This window comes from Marmota monax, unplaced genomic scaffold, assembly GCF_021218885.2.
Source record: "Marmota monax isolate L192 unplaced genomic scaffold, Marmota_monax_Labrador192_F-V1.1 WCK01_AAM20220418_F8-fsc00170, whole genome shotgun sequence".
NCBI lineage: Eukaryota > Metazoa > Chordata > Mammalia > Rodentia > Sciuridae > Marmota > Marmota monax.
The window spans coordinates 2560122-2588026 of NW_026692395.1; the positions used below are offsets into that span (position 1 = coordinate 2560122).

Here is a 27905-nt window from a genome sequence, read left to right on the forward strand (position 1 = left end):
AGTGGTCTACCACTAAGCCACAACCCCAGCCCTCATACCAATTCTTTTGATGGGTAGTTAGTTCATCTTTTTCTTATTGAACATAGAGTTCTCATTGTACATTTTGAAAATTATTCTTTTGTCATTTATATTGCCAATGTATTTTCCAGTTTCTTGTTAGATTTTTAAACATTTTTTTTACCAAACAGAAATTTAAAAATTTTAATATACTGAAATCTTCATTCTGTAAATTTAGAAAGGGCTTTCCCTTGAGATTATACAAATATAATTAATTAATTAATTTTTGGTACTTGGGATTGAATCCAGGAGTGTTCTGCCAGTGAGCTACATCTCCACTACTTTTTATTTTTAAATTCCAGGCAGGGTCTTGCTGAGTTACTGAGGCTAACCTTGATCTTGCCGTTCTCCTGCATTAGCCTCCCAAGTGGCTGGGATTATAGATGTGTGCTACTTTGCCTGGCATTATTTTATATTTTGTCTAGTATTTCCAAGGTTTCATTTTCCCATTTAAGTTTTGTATCCATCTGGAATATATTTTCATGTCAAAGTGGAATAGATAATAATAGATTTTATCTTTATTTTTATTTATTTATTTATTTATTTATTTATTTATTATTATGTTGAGGATCAAACCCAGGGCCTCATGCATTCGGGGCAGGTGCTCTATCACTGAGCTACAACTCCAGCCCTAATCGATTTTTTTTTTAAATCAGATTTTGGTATAGGGATATACGGAAGAAGAGAAAGGGAAGTTTATAAGAATGTTGTATACCTGGAAAGAGGGAGATACTGGAAAATGGTGGAGTCAAGTGGCTGTCTCCTCTTTTCTCAGTGTTCTTTTTGGATGCTACATAAAGGAAAGGTTAAGGCAACTGGAGGTGTGAAGGCTGAGGGAAAAATAAATTTAAAAAGTTGTGGAAAATCACCACTTTTACTCAGTAACATTTTTGTTTTTATAAAAAGCTAGGAAGTAATAGGAAAATGAAATTACTTTTTTGGTGATTTTTGTATTGCTTTTGGTTGCTGGATGAACCTTTCCCTCTCTTGACTAGAGAAGAAGACTTATAGTGAATTTATATTAAACTTGCTTTGCCTTTATAGTGCATCCCATTGGAATACTGGTCCACAGTTTTGAGGCACATATTTACTTAGTTTACAAAATTTTCCAAGTATATATTAAGGATGAAGGTATAGGGGTCATGGTTATTATGTGTTTGGTCTCTGGAATAAGACAGCTTGTTTTTAAATCCTAAACCGATCACTTACTGGCTGTGTGATCTTGGGCAAGTTACTAAACTTTTCTGTGCTTCATGTTCTTCATCTACAAAATAGGGATATTAATACCTCATAGAATTGCTCAGTGTATTAGAATAGTGTTAAGCATAAAATTAGCAACTCATTAGTGCTAATCATTGGCACAATACATATGGTCTGTGCCATTTTGGACTTTGCATTCTTGAGTGAGGAGATAGATTTAAAAATATAAATAAAAGTAATGATTACTCTAAAAAAGTTAAGGGACTGAGAGTATCACAACACAGTGGGAGGAGAATCTTCTTTTAGATAACATGGTCAGGGAAGGCATCTCTGAAGAGGGAATGTTTAAAGCTGAGAGTAGAACCTTGAGAAAAAGCTAGTGGTTTTAAAAATGGAGGGGCTGGGGTTGTATCTCAGTGGTAGAGTGCTCGTCTAGCATGTGTGAGGCCCTGGGTTCAATCCTAAGCACCACATAAAAATAAATAAGTAAAATGAAGATATCCTGTCCAGTTACAACTAAAAAATAAATATTAAAAAAATTTAAAAAAAATAATAAAATAAAAAATGGAGAGAAAATATTCCAGGCAGGAGGAACATCATATGCAAAGAGCCCAAGGAGAGGGAGTTTGGTATACTAAAAACTTTGAAAGAAGACCATTATAACCAAAGTGGAGTGAAATGAGAAAGGAAGTGTTATGAGATGAGGTTCATGTAGTAGGGAGGAACCTTGTAGACCAGGAGAAGGAGTTTGGGTTTTAAGTTCTGTGGGAAGCCACACAGAAGTAAAGGAGGGTCATGGAACTATTTTTCTTTTTCTCAAAAGTTGCTCTTGTTATTACGTTGCTTTTGTATTAGAGAAACACAGAGAGCAGTTGGGAGGTTGTTGACAGACAAATGAGAGACTCAGTGGTAATGGAGATGGAAAGAAATAGATGGGTATAAGATGTATTTTGAGGTAGAATCAACTGGACTTGGTGAAGGATTTATGAATAGGAGTGTAAGGGGATGGAAACAAGTTTGAGTTGAAGTCAATAGGTTTTTTTTTTTTTTTTTGCTTTTCTTATATTATTTAATACAGTCTTCATTTTATTTTAAAAAAAAATTTTTCCCTTTTTTAAATTTTTAATTTTTTATTAGTGTTTTATGGTTATATACAGTAGTTGGTTCATTTCAAGAGACTCATACATGCATGGAAATGTATTTCAGTTGCTGGTCCCCTCTTTCCCTGCTGCCCTCCCCCTCCTTCTCCTTCCTCTACAAGATTTCCTTTCGCTTATCTATTAATTTTTATTTGAATGGTTCTTTATGACTGAGTAGCAGTTTTTGATGTGGTATCAATTTTTGAAATAGGGACGTTGGGGGAAGGATTAGGTTTGGGGAGAGGATTGATAATTATGAGTTCTAATGTGAACATGTGGTGTTTGAAGTTTCTCTTACATGTCCAAGTGGAGATGTGGAATAGTCATTGGATTTGTGAGCCTGAAGTTTAGGGCCAACTTTTAGATGCTGTTTTAAGTCATGGATCTCAATGAGATAACCCAGGGAGATTTTAAAAAAGAAGAGGGCCTGGGATGCTATGAATATCTTTAATGTGGATGCTATAAGAGATTAAAAAGAGAATGGGCTAATAATAAAGTTAGGGATGTAGTTAAGTGGTAGAGTGCCTGCTACATATGCAGGAAATCCTAGATTTTATCCCTAGCATCTACACTTTCTTTTTGCCTCCACAGAGGAAGGGCAGCATTATAAATTCTGCAAGTCTTTTGTCAGTGAAAGGAAAGGGAGGAACCAGGAGACAGATGAGGGAGAAACGAAAGACCATTATAACCAGACCAGGCAGAGATTCACACAAGAGCTTATTTGTCAGAGCTCACAAATAAAGGTCATCTTTCCATAGATGGAGAGAGGCCCCGAAATGTTCTGTCAGCTTCTGTGGGGTAGGAGTAGGGGTTGTAGCTGTGGCGCTATGGGATAGGCTCTGGGGGTGCTAGCTCAAATGTTAAATCAATACCCTATAGTCTGTTCCTCATATAATCTTCTAGTTCCTGGCACAAAGTAGGTGCTCATTAAATATTTTTTAAACAACTAAATTAATGTATAAATTTTAAAAAAAAAGAATATCTGGGTTATAGTAGCTGCCCTGCCACAATGCAGCTTTGTGATATCGGGCAGTTAACAAGCTACAATTTTATCATATGTAAATTGGCAACTTAAAAAGTACCTATCTTTTCTGGACAGAATTTAAAGCAATAAAATGTTTACAGCAATTACCACAGAGCTACTCCTGAATTAATCTTAACTTCATTAGCTCCCTGCACTTGGAGTGTCCGTTTATAAAATAGGGGCAATAACTTCTGACTTGCTTCTTTTATAAGGCCATTTCTGAAGCCTGCAGGAGTTAATGTTTGACTCTGTAAGGGGTTATTAATATTCATGTTTTAGTTTGTTTGAAACGACACCATCTGGCTGCTCTCCTCTCGCCTTCCTCGGAGAGGATTATTTAAATGTAAACGTGTCTTTGGTGAAACCCATTACTCCCCGCCGGCAAGCCTAGCTGGACTGACTAATTACACTGGAAACCACACCCCAACACGAAGTCCTTTAGCTCCAGAGTTCCATTGAAAAATACTCGGCACCCACCCGTTCCTTGCTAGTGGGAGGGAGCATCTTAGCTGTGCACGCTGATTGGCCCCCTGCTGGCCAATCACAACTGTGCTTCCTCCTTGGGCTACAGTTTTCAAAATCTATGGGCCAATTGGAAAGAGCACAGGCCAGGCTGAGATGGACTCGTGCCGGTAAGACACGGACCTCTGTATATTTCCCTCGCCTCTCCTGTTCTGTCCTCAGTCGCGGTGTGAGGTAGGCACCTTTGGGATTGTACTGCCAGCTGGAGTGTCTGACTTTGTCTCCTGACTCCTGCCGGTGGATCCTTGGGCGTCACTCCACCCCCTTGTTACATGTGCTGGGATATGCAGCGTCCCAGCAACAAAAAGTCTCCTCCCATCACTCAGCAGTCTGAAAAACTACTACAAGGTTGGGCAAGGAGTGTGGACAAGGGGGTAAGATGACAAAGCAAGGGAGTCTGGGTCCCAGCTTTTAGATGGAGTGACCAGTATACATGCCTGAACCAGAGTACTTTTTACAAAACATCTTTCACAAGTGAAAGTGTGCAGGATCAATTTCATTTCACAAGTGCTTGTGGGATCAGATGCATTTTTAACTTGGAGAATATTACTTTAAGGATGTCTTTTAAACTACAGGTTGAAGGACATGAAGAGAGGATAGAAACATGCCCTCTCTGTTATACCTTTTATTTCCACTGGCTCTTTTCTATCCTGTCTCCAACACACTTAAGTTCTGGCTTGCCTGCCCACCCCCTGCCCCTTCCACTAAGGTCCATTTAGAATTCTAGAACGTCTGAGGTGGACCCTTAAACCATTACCTCTTAAACTTTAAGTAGTATGCAGATCACCTGGGCATATTGTTAATTTGGGATTTGGAAGGTTTAGCTTGGGGCCTGAGGTTTTAAATTTTAAATTGCTGACAGGTTCCCAGGTGATGCTAATGTTGCACATCCATTGACCACACTTTGAATATGGAAGAAGCTCTGGTCCCATTGCCTGATTTTATTAGGTGAGGAAATTGAGGCCCACGTTGCCCAGTGCCACCCAGCTAGAACTAGACCCTATGCATCCTTCCTAGCCCAGTGCTCTTTTCAGCTGACTTTTTTTTTTAAACTGGGGAGGGGTGGCCTAACCACAGAGCCATATCCCCAGCCCTTTTTATTTTTTATTTTGTGACAGGTTCTTGCTAAGTTGCTGAGGCTGGCTTTGAACTTGTGATCCTCCTGCCTCAGCCTCAAAGCTGCTGGGATTATAGGTGTGCACCTCTGCACTTGGCCTTTCAGCTGTTTTCATTGAAACCTTGCTGTGTTCTCTCTCCAGTGCCTTGCTGTATGTAACCTGCCTTTACATGTAAAATGAAGCTGCTACTCCTTCCTTGAGACTATTTTGCTCAACTTCACTGCTGCCTTGTGTAGGTTTCAGCACCAGCCCTAGGATGCCCAACACTGTCTCTAACAATTATCAGTGTGTATATAGGGGAGATGGAAAGTCTGAAAAGGGGAAAGGATTCTAATTTTCTTGACCAAGTAAAGCTCAGGATTGTGTTTGTGGTGCAAGTGGAAAATGTCCTTTTATAAAAGAATGTTTTTGGTGGTATTAGTCCTCCCCTCCTCCTCTCTTTACCCTTAATGGCAGGGAAGTTAGTTTATAGGTCATTGTATTTATCTTCAAGTTATTAGAGTTCAGGACAATGAATGTAGCATTTGACCATTATCTGAATATCCTTATTTTCTCTGGGGTTCAGTCTGTAATATCAGCTAAGGTTTTTCTAGCCTGTTGATTCCAGATTTATTCTTTCCCCTGGAAAGATAAAGGTTTCAAAGCATGAGTTTTTGGTCATCCATAAAAAAAATGTATAAGGCATGAATAATAATCGTGGTTTTCATAAAGTGTAGTTAAGCGTGGGTGCACCCAATTTTGCTTTATTGTTGCTTGGCTGAGTTTTGAGGGATGAGATGGAAAATAGATTTGGATCCAAGGCAATAGGAGAGTAAGATGCTCTATTTATTACATACCTACCATGTGTGCTTTGTAATACAGATTTATATTTGATCTGTATGCCTCCTCTTTAAGTGGTATTATAGTTGTCTTGCAAATGAGGAATCAGAGATGTTAAGTTAGCTGATGTAGAAGTTATATTGCTCAGACTCCAAAACCTGTGCCAGTTTTACTTCCCATCACTACAGCCTTTAGCTTTTTTGGAATGTTTTTAATGTGATCTGAGAGACTTCATGGTATTTTACAAAGAGCCCTAGAAGGAGCTGAATAATTTATACTGCTTAATAGTTTGTCTTGGGTAATAAGCCACGTAACTTATCTGGGGCTATAAAGTGGAGAGTTGTACCTGCTCTGCTTAATCTCATTGTTTTATTATGTTTAACTGAAATAAAATGTCAAGGCATACTTGTGTTGGCCTTTCCTCACCTACAAAATATTTAATATTCTCCATCCAAAGCAAAACCCAAATCAGCCTTCATCCTTTCTTAGGTTTCCTCCCAAGCTATAGTCTTAACTGCTTCCTTTCTTTTTTAATTTTTTTTAAATTTTTTTTTAACTACATGACAGCAGTGGAATGCATTACAATTCTTATTACACATATAGGACATAATTTTTCATATCTCTGTATATAAAGTATGTTCACGCCAATTTATGCCTTTATACATGTACTTATACATGTACTTTGTTTTTTTTTTGCGTTACAATTCTTAATACACATATATACCACAAGTTTTCTATCTCTGTATATAAAGTATGTTGACACCCAATTCAAGTCTTCATACATGTACTTTGTATAAAGATGTCCATCACATTCCACCATCCTTGCTAATCCCTTGCCCCCTTCCTTCCCCTCCCACCCCTCTTCCCTATCTAGAATTCATCTATTCCTCCCATGCTCTCCCTCCCTACCCCACTATGAGTTAACCTCTTTATATCAGAGAAAACATTTGGCATTTGTTTTTTGCGGGGATTGGCTGACTTCACTTATTAACTGCTTCCTTTCTTAACTGGCTTGGCCCTCACCTAGCATATCAATTTCATTCTAACCAGGCCCCAACATATTCTTTCTTTTCCTATTTTTTTAAGGTACCGAGGATTGAATTCAGGTCTTGCACATGTTGGGCAGGTGTTCTACCACTGAGCTACATCCCTAAGTCCCCCTCCCCTAACATACTCTTTATATTCAGTACTCTGAGACAAGTGAGATGTCACTGAACTCTGCATATTCAACAGCTCTGCTGGGCTTGAGCTTTCTTTGCCTGGAAGTCTACTTGGGAACCTCTTTGTCATTTAAGTCCAGATCAACTGTTATCTCCTCCATGAAGCCTTCCCCATCTCCTGACTTTCCATTACCTATTTATAGTACTGTGTTCATTCAGGCTGCCATGACAAAATGCACAGACTGAACAGCTTCAACAATAAACATATCAACTAATCACCTCCTACAGGTCCCATCTAATACCATCAAATGGGGGGTGGTTAGAATATCAATATGAATTTTTTGGAGGGGGCAGACAAACATTCAGTCCATAAGAAGTAACTGCCTTTATTAAATCATTTGCTACATTTTTATGCTAATGTTAAGAGTTGTGCATGTAAATACCTCAAGGGTAAATTGCACAATTTATTTCTGTTTGCATCTCTTTCCTAAAGCTACTGTTACATAGTGGTAAGTTTGTTGCATTGCCTTTGGGGGTCTTTCTTAGGAAAGTTTATTTTTTGTTAAATGAACTTGGAAATTGAATGTGGGTGGAATTGCAAGGACATTTGTATCTAAGCAGAAATGGTCTCTTGTGTATCCAAACAATGATTGCTTTTAATAATAATGTATTTACTTGTTTCTCTCTCTCTCTCTCTCTCTCTCTCTCTCTCTCTCTCTCTCTCTCTCTCTCTCTCTCATTATTGAGGACTCACAAACTAAAAGAACCTTTAAGGAGATAAAGTGGGGTCTCATACTGAGATGGGAAAAGGACTCTCCTCTGGGTTATAATGACTGTTAAATTCTTATGAGAAATGATTTTCAATAATTTCACTTCTTCTGCTATCTCATCTTTTGAATTTTTTTTGCTACCAGGTGTCTAGGATTGGATAAGAGTTTCTTCTGATTAAATGCAGCCTCTGAGTACTGTCTGCTCTGTCATGCATAATGTGTGTGGACATCGGCTTGTCTTCTCTATTAACTGTTGTGGCCAGGACCCCATGACTTATTAAAGAACATTAAATCTATCAGCTTATCTCCAGACCATATGAGCTACTTTGGACTTGATTGTTTTCAACTCAAAACTCTCATATAATTTATTCCCAGTATTTATAAGCCTGTATGATGGGTGAAGTCATAGGCTGAGTGCCTCCAGAGGATGGGAGACATTATGATGGGCTTTTTATATAGAGTATCTCATTTAATTTGAACAACGCTTTAGAGGTAGATATGCGTATTTTCATTTTATAGATGAGGTCACTGAAACCCAGGGAGTTTTAAGTAGCTTACCCAAGCTTAATTGTGATCGAACCAAGATTTAATCCCAGATCTAACCAACTTCAAAGTATGTTTTCTCCTCGCGATGCTATAGAGAGACTGAGTTTTTTAAAGAGTTTCCAGATAATTCTGTGATGTTTCTGGTGAATGGTGATTTAAAGAATCCCTTTCTGATTACAGCCCTGTCTTGTACAAGATGCCACTGCCACTACTACGACAAAGCTCCAAACCTGAAACAAAGAAATTTCAGTCTGGCAAAATTGTGCCCTGTGATCATGACCTCTCCAACAAGGTTAGAACAAGTCATTTTTTTTTCTCACATAGTCTTTGTATTAGCTCAGTACTATTTTTACCCCAAATCTTTTAGAATATTTCTGATTAATCTGAGAAAGTGGTGAGGGTTGGAAGCCCTTAAAAGTTGGATAATACCAGCAAGTTAGAACCTGGGGAGAAAGTTCTTTCTCATAAATATATGATTCACATGAAGGCCTCACTCCACAATTTTCAAAACCAAACAATATTCATTTCTCATTAGTGAAGTTGTCTATACTCTTTCTCTGAGAAGTTCTAAGCAACTTGCCAGGAGGCTGTACATCCTGGAAAGAGTATGAAGATTATATCAGCAAATGTGTTACCATGCTTTTTATAGAAACAGGTTGAGCATCACATTTGAAGAATGTGGGTACAGTTTAACTCTGATGTTTTGACCTTTAAGATAGTCTGACATTGTTATTCTGACCCTGATATGTTCTATGTTCATCATCACATATATATTTTAATCAGAATTATATTGACACTGATGAACTGTCATCAAGAGAATATTTCCTAGAGCAAACATAATTAGGCCAATTTAATTTTCTTGATTGAGTTCTCTCAGTGCACATAAACATTTGCTAATCATTTTCACTTTTCTTATTAAAATGATTTTCACAGAGGGTTCAGTTTTATTCCATGTAAATTTATCAGGAAAGATTTGTTATATTGGTCAAGATTTTGTCTATATCCATTTTTCTTATAGGATATCTGCCATTTTAAGTTTCTTTTGTGGCAGTTATTTCTCCAAACCAAACTTTCTTGGAGCACATTTTTGCAAATCTAAGTTCTATTAGGCTCAGTTTCTACTGTTGTACTGATTATTTCTACCAGTAATACTAAGTAGGAATTGGATAATAGCCTGACATTTTATTTCTCATCTAATTTGTGAGAAAATAATATTTAGTTTTTTTTGCTAATAATTTCTACTAAGATTATTTATCATGAATAAGATAAAAGACTAATACTTTACTTATTTCTCAGCTTAATCAGTTAGAAAACAAAAGTAATTTTTCTCAGATCTTCAAGGAATGTTACATTGTGCTGGAATAGTTTGTTGTATCATGAATCCAATTCTTTAAATTTCTGATCACTTACTATGCCATGTACTGATGGTTACTGGCATACCTGGAGAACAGAGCAAATGAGTCAGATCCTAGTGTCCTGTTTCACATTGTAAGAACTGTCTCATATAGGTAGAAGGTAGGGTTGTTCTCAGAGTTTCATAAAGGAAATCTAAGACCTAGGAGACATTAACTAAACAAAAGCTGTTAAGGAATAGAAGAGCCCTGTAGTATGGCTTGCCCTGACTTCTTGCATGGATACCTAGGAAGAAAACCCCCTCTGCTCTAGAATATTCACTCTTCTTCTTCTCCCTTATATTCACTAACAATTATTAAAGATTAATCTGATTAACCAAACTCTTCTTAAAATTATAAATCTTTCCATGTGAGGTTTATAATCATATTGGACAGCATACTTTTTTTGTGGTGCTGGGGATTGAACCCAAGGCCTTGTACATGTGAGGCAAACACTCTACCAACTGAGCTATATCCCCAGCCCCAACAGCATATTTTTATAGGACTGGGGATGTGGCTTAGTGGTCAAGTGCCCCTGAATTCAATTCCTGGTAACCCCCCAAATGCTATTTATGTTCATTTATAGTTTATATAAATATTTTTGATGGTGCTGGGGATTGAACATATGCACGCTAGGAAAACACCCTACCATTGAGCTACACCCCCAGCCCTTTATACAAACTTAAAAAAAACTGTATTTTCTTTTTTTGATCCTTAAGTACTTAGTCAAGTAGGTTATCATTCTAATTTTACTGATAAGAAAATTGAGGCTCAGAGATTAAGTGATTTGTCTATGGTCAGCAGTTAGTAAAGAGCTGATTCTGAATCAGGATTTAGGTATGTACACTATTATCCTTATTAGAAATGTCTTAGATCAGCTACTTTAACATAAATATTTGTTAGATTATTGAACTAAGTTACCAGGAAGCACCAATATTAAAGCAACGACTAGGAGTGGTGGTGGTTAATCTTGGATAGGATATCCATAATTATGAAAAGAGTAAGGGGAAAAATGAGCTTCATCAAGCTATTTCCCCATTCTGAGAGTTACTCTGAAGGTTACCTTGTCTCTTCACAGTCTTGTCTCCATCATCAGTGACAGTTATCTTCTGGGATTCTACTAGCATCTCTGAGGACTGAAATTTTCTTTTGCTGTAGTTTATGCAGCTTATCATATGTATCCCTAGTTACTTGGAAATTCTGGAATTTTTCTAAGCCTTGAAGATGACCCATAGTCCCTGAAGAGACTGTTCATAATTGGATATGTCATTTACCTCTTCTTTTTCAGAAGGGGGAGAATCACCAAGCAAAAATATCTCCATTTTCACCTCAGGGGATGGTCAAAAAGAGATCAGCTTTTGAAGATCTTACCAATGTGAGTATACTAGTTCAATTCTTTGCTGTGATTTTTGCACAAGCCTTATATAACCTCTTCCTTGAAGGATCTTTCCAGTTACTAGACACTGACCCTCTTTGGAATGGTAAGAGCGGGTTTTATTTGGAATCAATGACCTAATTTCACAAACTGCAGGGGCTCTTCTACTGATACAAACCATTTGGGTCAATTGGTAGGATTCTCTGGGCGTGGCAGATAGTGTGATTAGCAGATATGAAATTGTGGATCACTATGAAAACAATGGGATATTGTGTTTTCCTCAGGTCCAGAGGTGGCTCAGCTGTCTTCCTAGGCTCTGGAGATAAGTATTTTGGTGTAATCATTGTATTCTATGGTAGTATTTATTGATTCAAGCACTATGGATATTTTGGGCAGGACAATTTTTTTTATTGTTTAGGCTGGACCTCAACCAGCGTATCTGTCTCCCAGATATTATATTCCAGCATCATCCCAGTCATAGTGACAATCAAAAATACCTCCTGAATCCACAGAACCATTGAGAACCAAAGTTCAAAGATCTGGTCTTCAACTATGAAAATCTAGAATCTCAATTTTGATTTGAATTCTTCAGTATACCTCCAAGTCACCTACCTTCTGGTATTATTAAGGTACCAGCAAAAATAATGATTAATAGACTATTGTTAGTTGAATATAAAATCAGGACAAATGATAGTCTTTGGTCATAGAAAATAGTAATAACTGATGCCTACTGAATGCTTACTATGTGCTTATTAGGCAATAATTTAAGTACTTTTTTCCTATATCCACTTACTTAAACCTTGTATAACTCTATGAGGTAGATACTGTAATCATCTCTATTTTACAGATGAGGACTTTATCATTATTGACATTGAAGTCTATTTCATCCAGGCTATAGAGAAACCTGGTGAACTATTCTTGCCTCTTATAATAGAGTGCTTCTATGGCTGCCAAAATACCTGTATCTACCAGGTGATGCTTTAACTCACTGGGCAAGACAGGATAAGCTTTAGCAAGGTTCTTTTCTTTGGATCCCTGCTATTTAGAATCAGTGTGACCACCTTTCTACTAATGCAGTGTCTTTTCTCTGCAGATTTCAGCATGTATGTTAGCTTTCCGTGTAATTTCAGATTTGCTATCAGTTGGTAGAAAGAGCTCCCTTACATACATATACCTATAATTTAGGTTCTTTCATGGCTTATTTAACCACACATCTAGAAACTTGATTGAAATAAGGTAGCCACAGATGCAGTCCATCTTTTTTTGTAACTTTCGTTTACCTGCAGAGCCCATGGAGGAATGCAGTGGAACTGTCCAAGGTGTCTTTGTCCATTTAGGCTACTATAACAAAATACCTTAAGCTGGGTAACCTGTTGTTTATACAACAAAAATTTATTGCTCACAGTTTTAGAGACTGGGAAATCCAAACTCAGGGTGCTGGTGAATTTGTTATCTGGTAAAGTATTCATTTTTCATGATCGATGTTTTCTAGCTCTGTCCTCACAAGCCAGTGGGGAAATCAAGCTTCTTTAGGCCTCTTTTATAAGGATACTAGTCCCATTCATGAGAGCTCTCCTCTCATGACTTAATCACTGCCCAAAAGGCCCCATCTCCTAATATTACCACATTGGGGATTAGGTTTCAACATATGAGTTGAGGTGCAGGCACAGCTATTCAGATCATAGTAGTCTCAAAGCATGTGAGAGACCAACATTCTTGCCAAGTCTCAGTCCTTTTTCCCATGATGTTTATTTCACCATTCAGAAATAACAGACACAAACGAATTGTACCAATAATAGGAAATCCATGTAGATATGCAGGACTTCCTTATAGGGGGCAGAAAGTGGGGAACAGGGCATCCCAAAGCAGCATCTCTGCCTGTAGCTTTCCAGAAGCTCAGTAAGCCCATTTCTCTTCTATCATGTGCCACCACACCTGGCTAAAGTTCTAAAGATTGTTTTGGTCACCTTGAATGATCTTTGGTGCTTTCCACAGAAAGTTCCACCAATATAATGTACCTAAGCTATTCCTAGGGTCTAGAGTCTACAGATGTCTGAACTTATCAATTTTAGGTTTGAGGGCTGTGAGTTTTAGGGATTCCCTATCTGGTAATTTGCTTCTTCCTTTCAATAGTACTAGATTTCCATGTCCCTATCTCTGTCATCTTTTCAACATTTGCTATAGTCAGGTCCTGGCCTGACAACTAGAATTGATCTGTTTTGATTCTTTAATAAACTGAGTTTTTCTTTCCATCTCCTTTATCATTTTTAGCATGGGAAGAATTTTTGATACGTTAGAACTGGTGCTAAGCTAGTAGACAAGGAGATGGGGCCTATATCTATAAACCATTTGCCTAAATGGTTTTGTGACAATAGGATTTTCATCTCTATTCTCTCGTTTCATATTATGAAGAAGTATAGGTAAAGGTCCCCTTAAGCTTAGGTCTGAAAGTAACAATGCTTTGAATCTGCACATATGGCAGATAGAAGGGTTCCACCTTGGGGGTTAGGGTCTCCACCTCTCTTCTGCCAAAAATGCACCTACTATCTCATTCTGAATCTTGATTGCACATATGAGTACTTTGTAAAACTCTAGGTGAAATTAAATGAAAACTCCCCTCTTCAAAAAAAGAGCAGTCCTCATTTTGTATTTGTCAGTGGGAAATGAAGCCAGAGGTGGATAACCTGAGGTATTAAGAAAGAATTTCCTACTGATTTGTAGTTGCTTATTATGATCTAATCATACAGAAGCACTCTTTTTTTCTACTGTTCATTTGGAAATAAATTTAAATTTACAGTGTTGTAGAAATAAAAAAATAGTGCAACAAACATCCCTATACATTACCCTATACACTCTAGGACTTCCTCGTAGGAGGCAAAGAGTGGGGAACAAGGCCCTTTATCCCTAATGACTTAAGTCTTTATTTCCTAAGAATAGGTAAATTGTCTTATACAACCACAGAACAGTTATCAATTCATATTGATAAATTTATATTCATATTGAATAGCACTATAGTTATACATTTACATGATACAGCACTTTTATGTAATCAGTCATCCATATTCCAGTTTTGTCAGTTGGCCTATAAATATCCTTGATGACATTTTCCCCCTCCAGTAAAGGATCCAGTCTAGGATCACATATTACATTACTTTGTGTTTTTAGCCTCTTATCTGGGACATTTCCATAGCCTTGTTCTTTAATAATATTACCACTTATGAAAGATACAGTCACACCCAACTCCCCTCTTCAAAAAAAGAGCAGTCCTCATTTTGTATTTGTCAGATTATTTTTCTTGTGATTAGATTGATGTTATACAGTGTTGGCTAAAATGTTGTGCAGGTGATGTACTGTCCTCGTAGAATCACATCTTAAGCACATGCTGCCTATTGGCCTTTCATTGGTAATGTTATTTATTTACTTATTTATTTATTTTTGTGGTATTGGGAATTGGACCCAGGGGTGCTCTACCAATTGAGCTACATCCCAAGCCCCCCTTTTTTTTTATTTGAGATAGGGTCTTTCTACATTGCTGAGGTTGGCCTCAAACTTGTAATTCCCCTGCCTTATACTTCCGGGTAGCTGCAATTCTAGGCATGTGCTACTGTGACCAGCTGCTAATGTTATTTTGATCACCTGGTTAAGCTGTTGCCTGATTTCTCTCCTGCATAATTATTGTTTATTTTTTTCCTCTTGCAACTAATAAGTAGTCTGTAGGACATATTCTTAAGAGCTTGCAAATAATCTGCTCTTCATCAAAATGTCCCCTAGGTGGGACACCATCCTTGATGATTTCTGCCTAAATTAATCTTTATTATGATTTTTCTTACTCCAGCACTCACTCCTCATTTACCAGTCTTTCCCTGGCATTCTGCTACAAGCTTGAGCCTTCCCTTCTCCCCTGTAATTATTGGTGTGGGCTCATCAATTCCTGTTGTTTTCAGTGGTTCATTGTTCACTATACTTTATTTTATTGCTCAAATTGTTTTAGATTTTTCCAATAGGAGTCCTTGCAATTTTATTACTCTGTCCTTGTGACATGCTTTCAATATTTTTTGAGCATTTTCTTTCTAACATAAACAAGATGTTCCAAGCTCATCTTACTCCAACTCTGTCCCCAGCCCTATAGCAAACCATTTCTCCAAAGAGTTCTGGTTTCTCTCAATGGAAGTGGTATTAGATACCAAGGTCTCAGTACTACGTGTGTTACTGGGATATTTGCTTTTTCTGCTCTTCCAGAAGACAGAGGTAAGAAATTTCTGTACACATGTTATGGTTTGGATATATGGTGTCCCCTAAAAGCTCATTGTGAGACAATGCAAGGAAGTTTATAGGTAAAATGATTGAGTTATGAGAGCTTTAACAATCAGTGCATTAATCTACTGATATGGATTAATTGGGCTGTAACTATAGGCAAGAAAGGTGTAGGTAGAGGAGGTAGGTCACTGGGGGCATGCCTTTGGGGGTTATAGTTTGTCCCTGGTGAGCAGAGCTTTCTATCTGCTTCCTGATTGTCATGTCCTGAGCTGCTCTTCTCTTCCACACCTTTCTGCCATGATGTTCTGCCTTACCTTGGGCCCAGAGTAACACAGTCAAACTTTTGTGGAACTGAGGAGACCTCTGAAAATATGGGCCGTAAATTAACTTTTCCTTCTGTTTGTTATTCTTGTCAGGTCTTTTGGTCACAGAGGTGAAAAAACTGAAATAACACACAAACCCACAAATAAGTGTATTTAAGCACATGTATAGCTATATATATATACAGATATACAACCAATATACAGACACATACTTACTTTGAGAATTCATGAATTTTCACAACTCTAATTCTAATACACAGATTTTTGTATTCCCTGATTCATATTTGTATATTCCTTCTTTTACAGTAACCTGAGTTTCTAAGAATATTAACATGTTTAATCAATACTGTAATATAACCAAGAGTTTCAACATTATTTCATTTATACCTCTGTAATAAAGATAGCCCACTGAAAAGTTTCAGATTTATTTGTTACATCCATTCTCCACAAACCATCCTGACTGAGAATATATACTTTGAGGGTATATAATTGAATTGTTTTTTTCTTGACTTTGGTTTTCTCTTCCTTTTTCCTTTAATGTGATTATCGTATTTATTCAAATTAAGTTCATTTATTTCATTTCAAACTGTAATTTTTAAGTTTATTTTTCCTGACATTATTCGTAATTCCATAATTTTTCATATTGTTTAATAGAGTTTGTCAGGATTAGAGTCTGGTCAAACTCTTGTGAATCCCATGTTAAATAAACGTCACTAAATGAGACAGGATAGTTTTATCACAGGTAGTGTTGTGTTAGAGGTCTATCCCCCCAAATTCATTGGTCTTGGCATATCCAGACAGAAAAGCCAGTCATATTCCATTTTTCTCCTTTGAACATCTTTTCAGGTCAAAGTAGAATGTGATATTAACAAAAATTCTTTTCAGTTATTTGCCAGTCAGTATGCCTGGCATGGTGATCAAAATTATATCTCATATTCCATGGAATAGCAGCATTTAGGGTTCTACTTAGCTAATATATACTAGTACTTTATACTGATTTTTTTTTCTGCTGGCTTCCACTGTTATTGGTTGTAAGATATTTGGATTATCACTCCTGGGAACACACAGTTGTTCAGGATGGAGATGTGGGTCCAGACTTTCTTATAAGAATCACTTATTGGGTAAGTCGTGGTTCTCTTCAATTTCTGGTCTGCTCCTCCCATTTTTTATAGGCTTCTCAAAGTCAACCTGCACAGTCCAAGAAGGAAGCCAATAAGGAGATTGTAAAAGATGTTTTCAAGAATATAAGCAAGAATAGGTGTGTTTACAGATCTGCTAAACACAAGGAGATGAAAATGAAAAGGTAAGAGGTGACTCAGATGGTATTGTTTTTGATGGTAAAGAAAAGTGTGTGACATCCTTTTGTCTTCCCTAAAAACATGTTTAGTGAGCCACAGTGGTGACTAGCACATTTACCCTGAATGCTGAAGAGTTACAGGCCACTTCTCTCTCCTCTTTCATGGTGTGTGTGCTTTTGAAAGATCCACTGTTGTTATTGAGAATTTTCCAAAAGACCTTATGTTAATCTTTTCTCTATTTTGGTAATTCAGTCTCTGTTTGAGCTGGTCTGTGCAAGGGAGTGAGGAGGCAACTTAACATTTCAAGGACTCTCAGCATGTGACTGATAGTTCACCAGTTATCTCATCAGAAGCTTTGCCCCTTGTCACTTAAGAGGAATTACTATCTCCATGGGCCAAATCCATGTGTCTTCCAACTGTTACAGATAACTGTTTACATGCTGGACAAGCAGAGATGAGCATTGCCCATCTAAGATGGGAAAAATAATTTGCTTCTGAGAAAACTTTTCTTTGTGGTGCTGGGGATCAAACCCAGGGCCTTATGAATGCTAAGCAACACTCCAAAACTGAGCCATATCCCCAGCCCACTCTTACTGGAAAAAGACTTAGAAAGTAGAGAGTGACACCTTTCTGTATTCTCTCTTTATTCTAGTGGGAATTACTTCTTTAGAATTTCTTATTCCAATTTGCATTTGAATAGATTAGGTAAATGACTATGCAGGGCTATGCATAGGTTCCTGTGAGTAGGATATAAAGGTTGGGAGCTGAGTGTGGTGGTGCACAGCTGTAATCTAGAGACTTAAGAGGCTGAGACAGTAGAATCTCAAGTTCAAGGTCAGTCTTGGCACTTAGTGAGGGCCTAAGCAACTTAGCAAGACCCTGCCTCAAAATAAAATATAAAAAGGGCTTGGGGATATGGCTCAATGATAAAGTACACCTCTGAGTTCAATCCCTAGTACTCTACAAAAAACAAAAAAGAAAAGGTTAGGAACTCCAGAAAATTAACCTGCTGTGTGCATAGAACTCTTTGCTAATTGCCCAGAAGAAAGAAATCAAACCAGAAAATTAGCATTTATACCTACTTGGTTTCCTGCTGAAATGTAATTCTGAGGTTGGGTTTACATGTATATTTGACCTGATGCTGGCTCTTAATTGGATATTTGATTTATTTTTAGTTAATCTTTGTTGTTGGTTAGGGGTCTAACTTCATTGTTTTGCATGGAGATATTTACTTTACCCAGTCTTGAGAAGATTAATCTTTTTCCTCTTGTATTGGCATACTTGTCAAAACAATTCAATATAAATATAAGGGTTTATATCTGGACTCTCAGTTTTATTCCACTGACCTATATGTCTGTCATTACCTATCATTATGCCAGTACCACACTGTCTGGATAACTGTACCTTTGTAGTACATTTTGAAATTGGGAATTGTGAATCCTGTGTTATGGCTTGGATCTGAAATGTCCCCCCAGAAGCTTGTGTGTTGAAAGCATAATTCTCAATGCAACAAGGTTCAGAGATGGAGCTATTAGGATATGATTAGGGCTCTGATCTTATCACTAGATTAATCTATTGATAGCTGAATGGGCTATTGAATGGTAACTATAGGCAGGTGGGGTGTGGCTGGAGGAACTAGGCTGGGGGTGCAGATTTGGACTATATATGTCCTTAGCCCCTTCCTCTCTCTCTCTCCTCCCAGGCTGCCATAAGCTGAGCAGCTTTCATCTACAATGCCCTTCTTTCATGATGTTCTGCCTCACCTCATACCCAGAGTGATAGAGTCACCTAACATCGACTGAACTTCTGAAGCTGTGAACCCAAAATAAAACTTTTCCTTCTCCAAGTTGTTCTTGTCAGGTATTTTGGTCACAATGACGAAAAACTGACTAACACATCCTCCAAACCTTTTTCTTTTTAAAGATTGTTTTCACCATTCTGAGTGCCTAGCAATTCCACATAAATTTTAGGTTCAGCCTGTCAAATTCTACAAATAAGTCAGCTAGGATTCTTGTAGAAATTGCCTTATATCTGTAAATCAACTTGGCAAATACTGCCATCTTAACAATTCTAAGTCTTCTAATCCATGAACATATAATGTCTTTCTATTTATCTAGATCTTTATTCCAACATTTTAAATAGTTTTCAGAGTGAAAGTTTTACATGTGTTTTATTAAATTTGTTTCTAGCATTTCATTATTATTGATATTACCATAATTGGATTTTTTCCTTTAATTTCATTTTCAGACAGATCATTACAAGTATGGTGACGCACAGATTATTGATTAAATTATTTATTCTAATAGTGTTTTTTTTTTTGTGTGTGTGTGTGTGTGTGTGGAGGAATTCCTTAGGCTTTTCTCTATATAAAATCATTGTCATTTGCTGACACAGACAATTTTACTTATTCATTTCCAATAGGGATGTCTTTGTGTAGAATTTTGTTGCCTCATTTATTAAAAAAAAATTTGGAGCCAGCTATGGTGGTGCACACCTATAATCCCAATGGTTCAGAACACTGAGGCAGGAAGATTGCAAGTTCAAAGCCAGCCTCAGCAACTTGGTGAGGCCCTAAGCAACTTAGTGAGATCCTGTATCTAAATAAAAAATAAAAAGGGCTGGGAATGTAGTTCAATGGTTAAGTGCCTCTGGGTTCAATCCTGGGTATAAAAAAATGGTACTGGGAATTTAACCCAGGGGTACTTTACCAATGAAGAATATCCCTAACTCTATTTATTTATTTATATTTTGTGATAGGGTCTCTTTAAGTTGCTTAGAGTCTCATTAAAATGTTAAGGCTGGCCTTGAACTTGTGATCCTCCTATCTGACCACCAAAGTCACTGGGATTACAGGTGTGTGCCACTGCTCCCAGCTTTCTTGCCTTATTGCCCTAGTTAGAACCTTTGGTACAGTGCTGAATAAAAGAGTGTCAGAGTTGGGCCTCCTTATCTTTTTCCTCATCATGGGGGGGGGGATATTGTATCACCATTAACCATGATGTTATCTTTTGTATTTTTTTGTATATGCCTTTATTAGTTTATGGAATTTCCTTCCTAATCCTAGTTTGTTGGGTGCTTTTTATTATGAAAGGCTGGGATTTTGTCATGATTTTTCTTAATGTAATGATAATGATCAATTTTTTTTTATTCCATTGGTGTATTATAGTACATGAATTGAATTTTGGATGTTAAACTAAGCTTGTATTCCTGGGTTAAGTCCTACTGGATTAAGGTTTCTTAACCCTTTATACATTGCTGGGTTTGACTTGTTAGTATTTTGTTGTGGATTTCTACATCTCTAGTCATAAGAGGTATTGATCTTTAGTTTTCTTGTGATATCTTTGTGGTTTAGGGTATCTTCATGAAGAACTGGTATTAATTCTTTAAATATTTTATAGAATTCACCATTGAAGCCATCTATTCCTGGAGTTTTCTTTGAGGATAGGTTTTTGATTATTATTCAGTGTTTTTACTTATTACAGGTCTATTCAGATTTTTAAATTTCTTCCTTAATAGGATTTGGTAGTTTGCATCTTCCTAGGAATTTGTCCATTGCATCTAAATTATCTAACTTATTGGCATGAAATTATTTATATCATTTCTGTAAGTGTTTTAAGCATATTAATTTGTCAGATAGTCACAACAAGTCTATGAGGGGGACATTATTATGATCCCCATTTTATAGGTGGAAAAACTGAAATACAGAGAGTTAAACTTGCCCAGTGTAACCCAGGTCATAAGTGGAGGAGCCAGGATTTGAATTCAGGCAATCTGTTTCCAATAAGCATGGATGTTCCTATCATAGCTAGACTATTTGAATATTGCCTCTAAAAGTTCTCATTAGGAAGGACCTGGAACCTGTCTTGTCTGGTAAAACTTTTGAGGCAATTTTATTTAAATTGCTCAATTAATTTTTACAATACAGTGTTTTTAAATTACATTTCTGGAGTTCTATAGCTATTACCACTATCTGATTTTGTATTTTATTACCATCAAAAATACCCCAACCCTATTAAGAGTCCCTTTCCTTTTCCAGTCCCCCTCTCCAACTCCTGATCCCAGCCTCAGTAACCATTAATCTACTTTCTGTTATTGATATATATTTATGGATGTATTTATTCTGAATATTTCATATAAGTGGAGTTATATGAGATCTAATCTTTAGAGGCAGATATTCCCCCTGCTCAGAGATTTTATTTACCTTTAATTATCACTCTTTTTTATTCTGATTTCTAGTCTTCCAGTGATTTGGTCACACTAGGTTAGGCACTCTAATTGGTCATAAAATGCTATTCAGAACAAAGCTTTGCACTGACACATGTGACAAATTTCTATTTTGGTCTCTTTTTATTACTTTCATTGGGAAAGTGTCTTTTGAATAACCCAAGGTGAAGGGAATGTGATTAGATCCCACCAAAATTAATTACAACCCTGCCTCTCTCATTAGCCTCCAAACAATATTAATTTGAGCCTGTGTTTTACCAGATGTTCGGTGCTAATAGACAAAGACAAATAATTGCAGCTGGTGAGGAAGACTGATACATAAGCAGATAACTCATACAATGTGATAAGTATTATAACAAAAGTCGTTGTATAAAATAAAAGTAATAAATCATATGAGAGACAGCATAAAATGGATTTCAGGGGGAAATTGTAAAACAGTGTAGGGACCTAGGCATAGAAACTATATAGTATGCTGCTTACTTGATTTAATATGGTTCCCATTATTTTTTACCCTCTACTTTGTCTCTTGGGATTGAAGCCCTTTCTTCTTCCAGACCTTAATTCATGTAGCAACAAAATGAGATGGTAGGTGAGGACTGCAAGAACTATATTCTTCTTACTCAGACATTGTTTGCTTTGCAGGTATAAGTTGGAAATCTCACCAGTAACAGCTTCTACCACCTCAGTGCTAAATATTATGGAGAAAACACTCATTGTAGACATATCCTCCAACTTCAAAACACCAGCTACCGAAGAGGCATCCCTCATCAATAAGTCATTAGTTTTAAAAGAGAAAACAACTACTGAGGAGACAAACATCAACAAGATGTCAATGAAGAAGTGCAGAAATCATGAGGAGATGCCTCTATTAAAGCAGTCACTATCCTTGCAGGAGCAGACTGACAGTGATGATGAGTTTGTTATAGAGACAGTGACTTTGGGGAAGAAGCATAAAGTTGAAGAGACTGCCATCAGTGAGAAGACATTATCCTTAAAGAAGAAGACATGCACACATCAGGGGAAGAAGTCTTATTGGGAGGAGTTGTGGACTTCCCAGGACAACAATGATGATGACAAAGTTTTTGATATGGAGCCAATAAGTTTTCGGAAGAAAGCTAAAACTGAGAAGTCATCTCCCACTAAGAAGCAATTAACCCTAAAGAAGCAGCAGCATGCCACAAAGGGGAGGATCTCCAATGTGATGAAGCCACTAGTTTTGCAGAAGGTCACCTCTGAAGAGAAGTCACTCTCTAAGGAGCCACTGTCCTTTAAGAGAAAGTCTGCTTCTGAGAAGGTGTCTGTTTTTTGGAAGTCATCTACACTGCAAGAAAAGCCTGCCACCGAACGAGAGGTGTCCATCTCGAAGACATCATTGACCTTGTGGGAGAAGATAGACTTGGAAGAAGAGTCCTTCTTCAAGGAGTCATCAACTTTTAAGGAGAAGCCTACCACTGAGGAGACTTTTTCAAACAGGAAATGCATTACTCAAGGGAAGATATCATATTCGAAGAAACCATTAGTACTGCAGAAGGTAACCTCTGGAGAGAAGTCACTCATCACAAAGCCATCACCCTTTAGAAAGATGCCTACCACTGAACAGGAGTCTCTCTCCTGGGAGTCATCTACGCTGCAGGAGAAGCACACGACTCAAGAGGTGGTGGGATTCTTGAAGAAGCCACGGCCATTGCAGGAGAATAGGAACCATGAAGATAAATCTTTTATGGAGCTAGTTTCTTATAAGAAGAAGCATATTATTAAGCAGACAACATACACAAAGAAGCCATCACCTTTGAATAAGAAGTTTAATACTCAGGGGGTGATCTCCTGCTTGAAGCCTCAGACAGTAACCTTGGGGAGGAAGTCACTCACTAAGGAGCCATTGACTCCCCAAAAGTCTCCCACTAAGGAGGAATCACTTCTTGAGGAAGCTGTGGGTTTTCCAAAGGAACATACCATTGAGAAAGCAACCCTTTCCAAAAATCCTTTGTCTTTAAAGAAGCAGCAGCCCACCACTCAAGGGACAGTGTCCCACATGAAGAAGCCACTAGTATTGCAAATGGTTACTTCTGAAGAGAAGTCTCTGGTTAAGGAGCCATTGTCCTTTAAAGAAGAAAATGTGTCTTTAGAGAAAAAAAAGGGTACCACTTACTCAGTGCCCTTCTGGAAAGAACTGTCAGACTGGCAGGATATAATTGATAAAGAAAGTAATTCCTTCTATGTGAAGCCAGTGTCACTTAGGAAGAAGCCTACAGCTGAAGAGACAGTCCTTTCTAAGATACCATTGTCTTTAAAAAAGAAGGAAACCACTCATGGGAAGGTGTTCCTGGTAAAGAATCCATTGGTCTTGCAGAAGACCACATCTGAAAAGTCATCACTCTATAAGAAGCTGTTGCCTTTAAAGAAGAAGCCTACAACTGAAGAGAAGTTCTCCCAGGAGCCATCTTCACTGAAAAAGAAGCATACCACTCAGCAGGAAGTGTCCCTCTTAAAGCAACCATCATTCTTTCAGGAGATCACCACTGAAGAAAAATCAGATAGTAAGGATCCAGCAACTTTGAAGGAGAAGCTTATCACTGAGAAGAAATTCCTCTTTCAGGAGCCACATTCTTTGCATTTTAAGCCTACCAGTGAAGATGAGTCCCTTTTTCAGAAAGCTTTGGTTTTGCAAGAGAAGACCAGTACCAAAGAAGACTCCCCAGAGAAGCTGTTGGCTTTGCAGGAAAAAAGCATCAGTGAAGAGAAGTCCCTTTTCAATAAGCTCTCCAATTTGGAGAAAGAGCCCTCCACTGAGGAAGTACCAAGCATAGAGGGGCAATTATCTTTAATGAAGCTTGATGCTCAGGGGCAGTTGGCTTTGCATGAGAACATTACTAGTGATGAGAAGTTCATTATTAATCAGCCAATGATCTTGCAGGAGTTTCTGAACATAGAGAAAGAGATCCTCTTGGAGGAGCCCTTGGTCATACAGGAGAATCCCAGCATTGAGAAGGAGACTGTACTCAAGAAGCCATTGATCTTGCCGAGGAATTCCACCATTAAGAAGCAGAATACCATGGACACAGGAGCTCACTTCAAGGAAGCTTTGGCTTTCCACGAGAAACCCAGCATCGAGGAGCAACAGAAACCCACAGTTGGTGGGGGAGGCCTTTTCATGGAACCATTGGCCTTGCAGGAGAATCCCAGTGCTGAGATGGAGGCTGCCCTGAAAGAGCTCTGGGCCTTGCAGGAGAAGCTCAACATTCAGAAGGTGACCATACCTGAAGAGACATTAGTCATTCAGGAGAAGTCCAACGTGGAGAAAGAGCCATTAGCCATGCAGGAGAAAACTACCACAAAGGAGATATTCCTTTTCAAGGAGATATTAGACTTGGATGAGAAACCCATCACTGGGAAGGAGTTCTCCTTTAAAGATCCTTTGGCTTTGGAAGAAAATCCTACTCACAAGGAAGACACTTTTTCCAAAACATTCTTGACCCTTGATATTAAGAACGACCCATGTGTATCTAGCACTACCCTTGAATCCAGTACAGACAAATCCAGTGCTGCCAACATGTGCAATGCACAGTACAGTACCACCAGCCAGTCCAGTGAATGTGAACCTGATTCCAAAGGACCTTTTTCATCTCAGAGTGAGAGCATAGAAAAGGAGGTATTTATCTTTCTTCTTAAATTCGATGATGTGTTCTCTGTATTTTTGTAGCTCCTAGAAAAGAGATTTTTGTTGAATTTGCTGCTGGGGAGATTGAAACAGAGCCTTGCATATGCAAAGAATGTGTTCTGCAAGGAGCTATACCCATAGCCCCAAAGAGGTTTCTTCTTATTTGCTTTCCTAAGGAATTGAACTGTATGTAGTAATTTATAGGAGTACCTTCTACTTCGGGAGAGGGGGATATTTTGGGAGTTTACTTCTAGTTTTATTTAATGATAGGTGATGCAGAATCACCTTATTTTTCATAGCTTGAAGTTACTAGGCTCTTTGATATTTTTCTTTTGTTGCTGGCCTTATAGCTAGAATATTTTGTTTTGTACCAGGGATTGAACACAGGGGCACTTAACAACTGAGCCATATTCCCAGCCCTTTATACATATATATTTTAAATTTAAGACAGGGTCTCAACAAGTTGCTCAGGACCTCGCTAAATTGTTGAGGCTGGCTTTGAACTCATAATTCTCCTGCCTCAGTCTCCAAGCTACTGGGATTACAGGCATGTGCCACCACGGCCTTGTAGAATATCTTGACTTCTGATTGTCATAGTGATAGACCTAGGCAATCAGAAAGTATTTAAATCCAAAAGCATCTGGAATATTGTCCTATATATTTGGACTTTGCAATAGTGTTTAGCCAATTTCATTCAGGAAATTACCTTTCTTAGTAATTTTAATCAGCATTACAGTGGACTTCAGTCAAATATGAGCAGAATTCACAGGGACATATCCCAAGGAAGATGGTCTCCATGTTGTAAAGTAGAAGAATGAAGCGATGAGATTTAGCATCCAGTAGGAGAAATAACCCTCATATGGGCAAAACATTCTGGAAAAATATGTAGAAGGAAGGAAAAGGCTACTAAGAATAATTGGCCATAAAAGGAACTTAAGAAGGCAGGTGATATAGCTAAAATAATAAAATAAGATGCCTTTATTAGAGAATTGAGTATTCTTGTAAAAAGCATACCTTGTTCCTAGGGCATGATATTCGTATATTAGGCATTTCTGGATCACTGGACAGTATGAGTATTAGGGGGCCAAGAGGTTCTCTGTTATAGCCCAGGACACATGAGGCTTGAGGAACTTAGCATAAGAAGTCAGTGGGGAGAAAGGAGTCATCCTTGATGTGTATGAGCTAAGATTTTCTTGGACTTTCTCTTCTTCTTCCAATATATCCTTTTGGTGATTTCTAAATAGATGACCATACCAGAAGATATTGACAAGGACCACAGCGATCCATGTTTCAATTCAATATATGCCAAGGATATCTTCAGTTACTTGAAAAAGAGAGAGGTATGTAGGTATCTGGGGGTGGGCAATGATTTCTAGTCCTCATTTCCTCCTTTAGCCTACAAGTTGACAGGGAAGGGAATAATAATGATGAAAACAACAATAATAGCAACTAGTATCTATTGGTAGCTTACTATGAGTTGGAAACTGTGTTTAGAGATTTATAGACATTATCTTGTTTAATTCTCCCATTAATTTCATGATAGATGGTATTACTATCTCCCTTTTACATTTAGAGGAAACTGCCCAGAGTCTTACTATTAGCTTGTAGTAGAGCTGGGACAGGGACTAAAGTCTGATTACCTTGAAGACCATAATCATGCTGTTCTAGGTATGAAGGAGATATTCTCAGACACAAAATTGATCAAGTAGTTTATTTCTGGGTAGTTGCTTTTAGAAATCTCCTTCTTCTGTGTATGTTTCTGGCATTGAATTTAAGAATACAACTTTTTTTTTGTTTGTTTAGATCACAGCTTTTTGTAGCTCTCTAATCTGGTGCAGTTTTCTTTTTCTTTTGAAATCTGCCAGTCTCCTTTACTACTAATATTTATCAATTCCAGATTTCTTCTGTCTCTCTCAAGGGACTGGACAAGATCAAGATTATTAACCACCTAGAATTTTTAGTAGGTGAATATCTTATCTTCTCTATAGGTAGAGAACAATTAATTATCTGACTTCAGAATCCATGCTTTTTCTAATATATCTCATACTCCTTGAATCATGAGGGGGGTTATATCCAGATAAACCCATCATGAATTGAAGCATCGTAGCTGAGACATACAGATCTCTATGGAGTATAGATTATTTCCCCTGGTGACCATCATCAAATTGAAATTTATTAAGTTAACCACTGGTAGTCAGGAACTATCTATACCTTAGGGAAAGTAAGAGACAATTTTGCTTTTCTAAACATGTGAACCTTGGCTCAGAAGTATCAGTTTCACTTGGAATCTTAAATCTTGTTATAAATGCAGAAACTTAGCCCCACCCCAGACCTTCTAAATCAGAATCTGAAGTTCTTCCAGATCCTCAAGTAGTGCATATATAAAATTTTGAGACATACTGTTCTACGTAGCATGGTATTATGATTTAGACTGGCTTGCAAAAAGGGACAGACTCTTTTTAGCATTCATCTATAGCCACAGGTGGAATAATAGTCCTTATTCATCCTGGATTACTCAGTACTTTTTCTAACACTTTAATAAGTGTCCATTTTCCAAGCATAACTGGAACTTATCTAGAAAAAAATTATTTTGAGCTGCCCCTATCTGATACCAGTCGAAAATAATGAGTTAGAACTGGTGAGAGAGAAGTTAATTGAATTATAATTTGGAACTAAAATGAGAGTTTATAACATTTCTTTCTCATTGATACTAGGAAAACTTCATACTTATTAAATACATGGACAAACAGACTGACATCAACAGTGATATGAGGGCCATTCTTGTCGACTGGTTGGTGGAGGTACAGGTAAGCCTGAAAACTGCTGCCTTAAGGAGCTTCTGTCTCTTTCTTTGGTTATTCATTCCACAGTACCAGCCAAAACATGGTAAAATTTTACTGGATCCCCAGAGCTGAAGAAACTATAATTCCTGCTCTAAAGGAGCTTATGATTTAGGGGGGCAAGATAAAATATGCAGACACATAAGTATAATACAAAGTAGAATATACTAAGTACTCTAAGTAT

At 37.6% G+C, this 27905-nt stretch overlaps 1 protein-coding gene across 1 annotated transcript in view; it reads left to right on the plus strand.

Moving 5' to 3' along the window:
• The first annotated feature begins 4039 nt into the window (after positions 1-4039).
• Positions 4040-27905, plus strand: part of Ccnb3 (cyclin B3) — a 41728-nt gene continuing 17862 nt past the window's right edge. The window contains exons 1-7 of the mRNA XM_046442587.1: positions 4040-4116; positions 8536-8647; positions 11035-11121; positions 16874-17004; positions 21866-24872; positions 26126-26221; positions 27596-27688. Of these exons, the coding sequence (XP_046298543.1) occupies positions 8552-8647; positions 11035-11121; positions 16874-17004; positions 21866-24872; positions 26126-26221; positions 27596-27688 (3510 nt within the window). The 5' untranslated portion in view covers positions 4040-4116; positions 8536-8551. The remainder of the gene's footprint in view (positions 4117-8535; positions 8648-11034; positions 11122-16873; positions 17005-21865; positions 24873-26125; positions 26222-27595; positions 27689-27905) is intronic.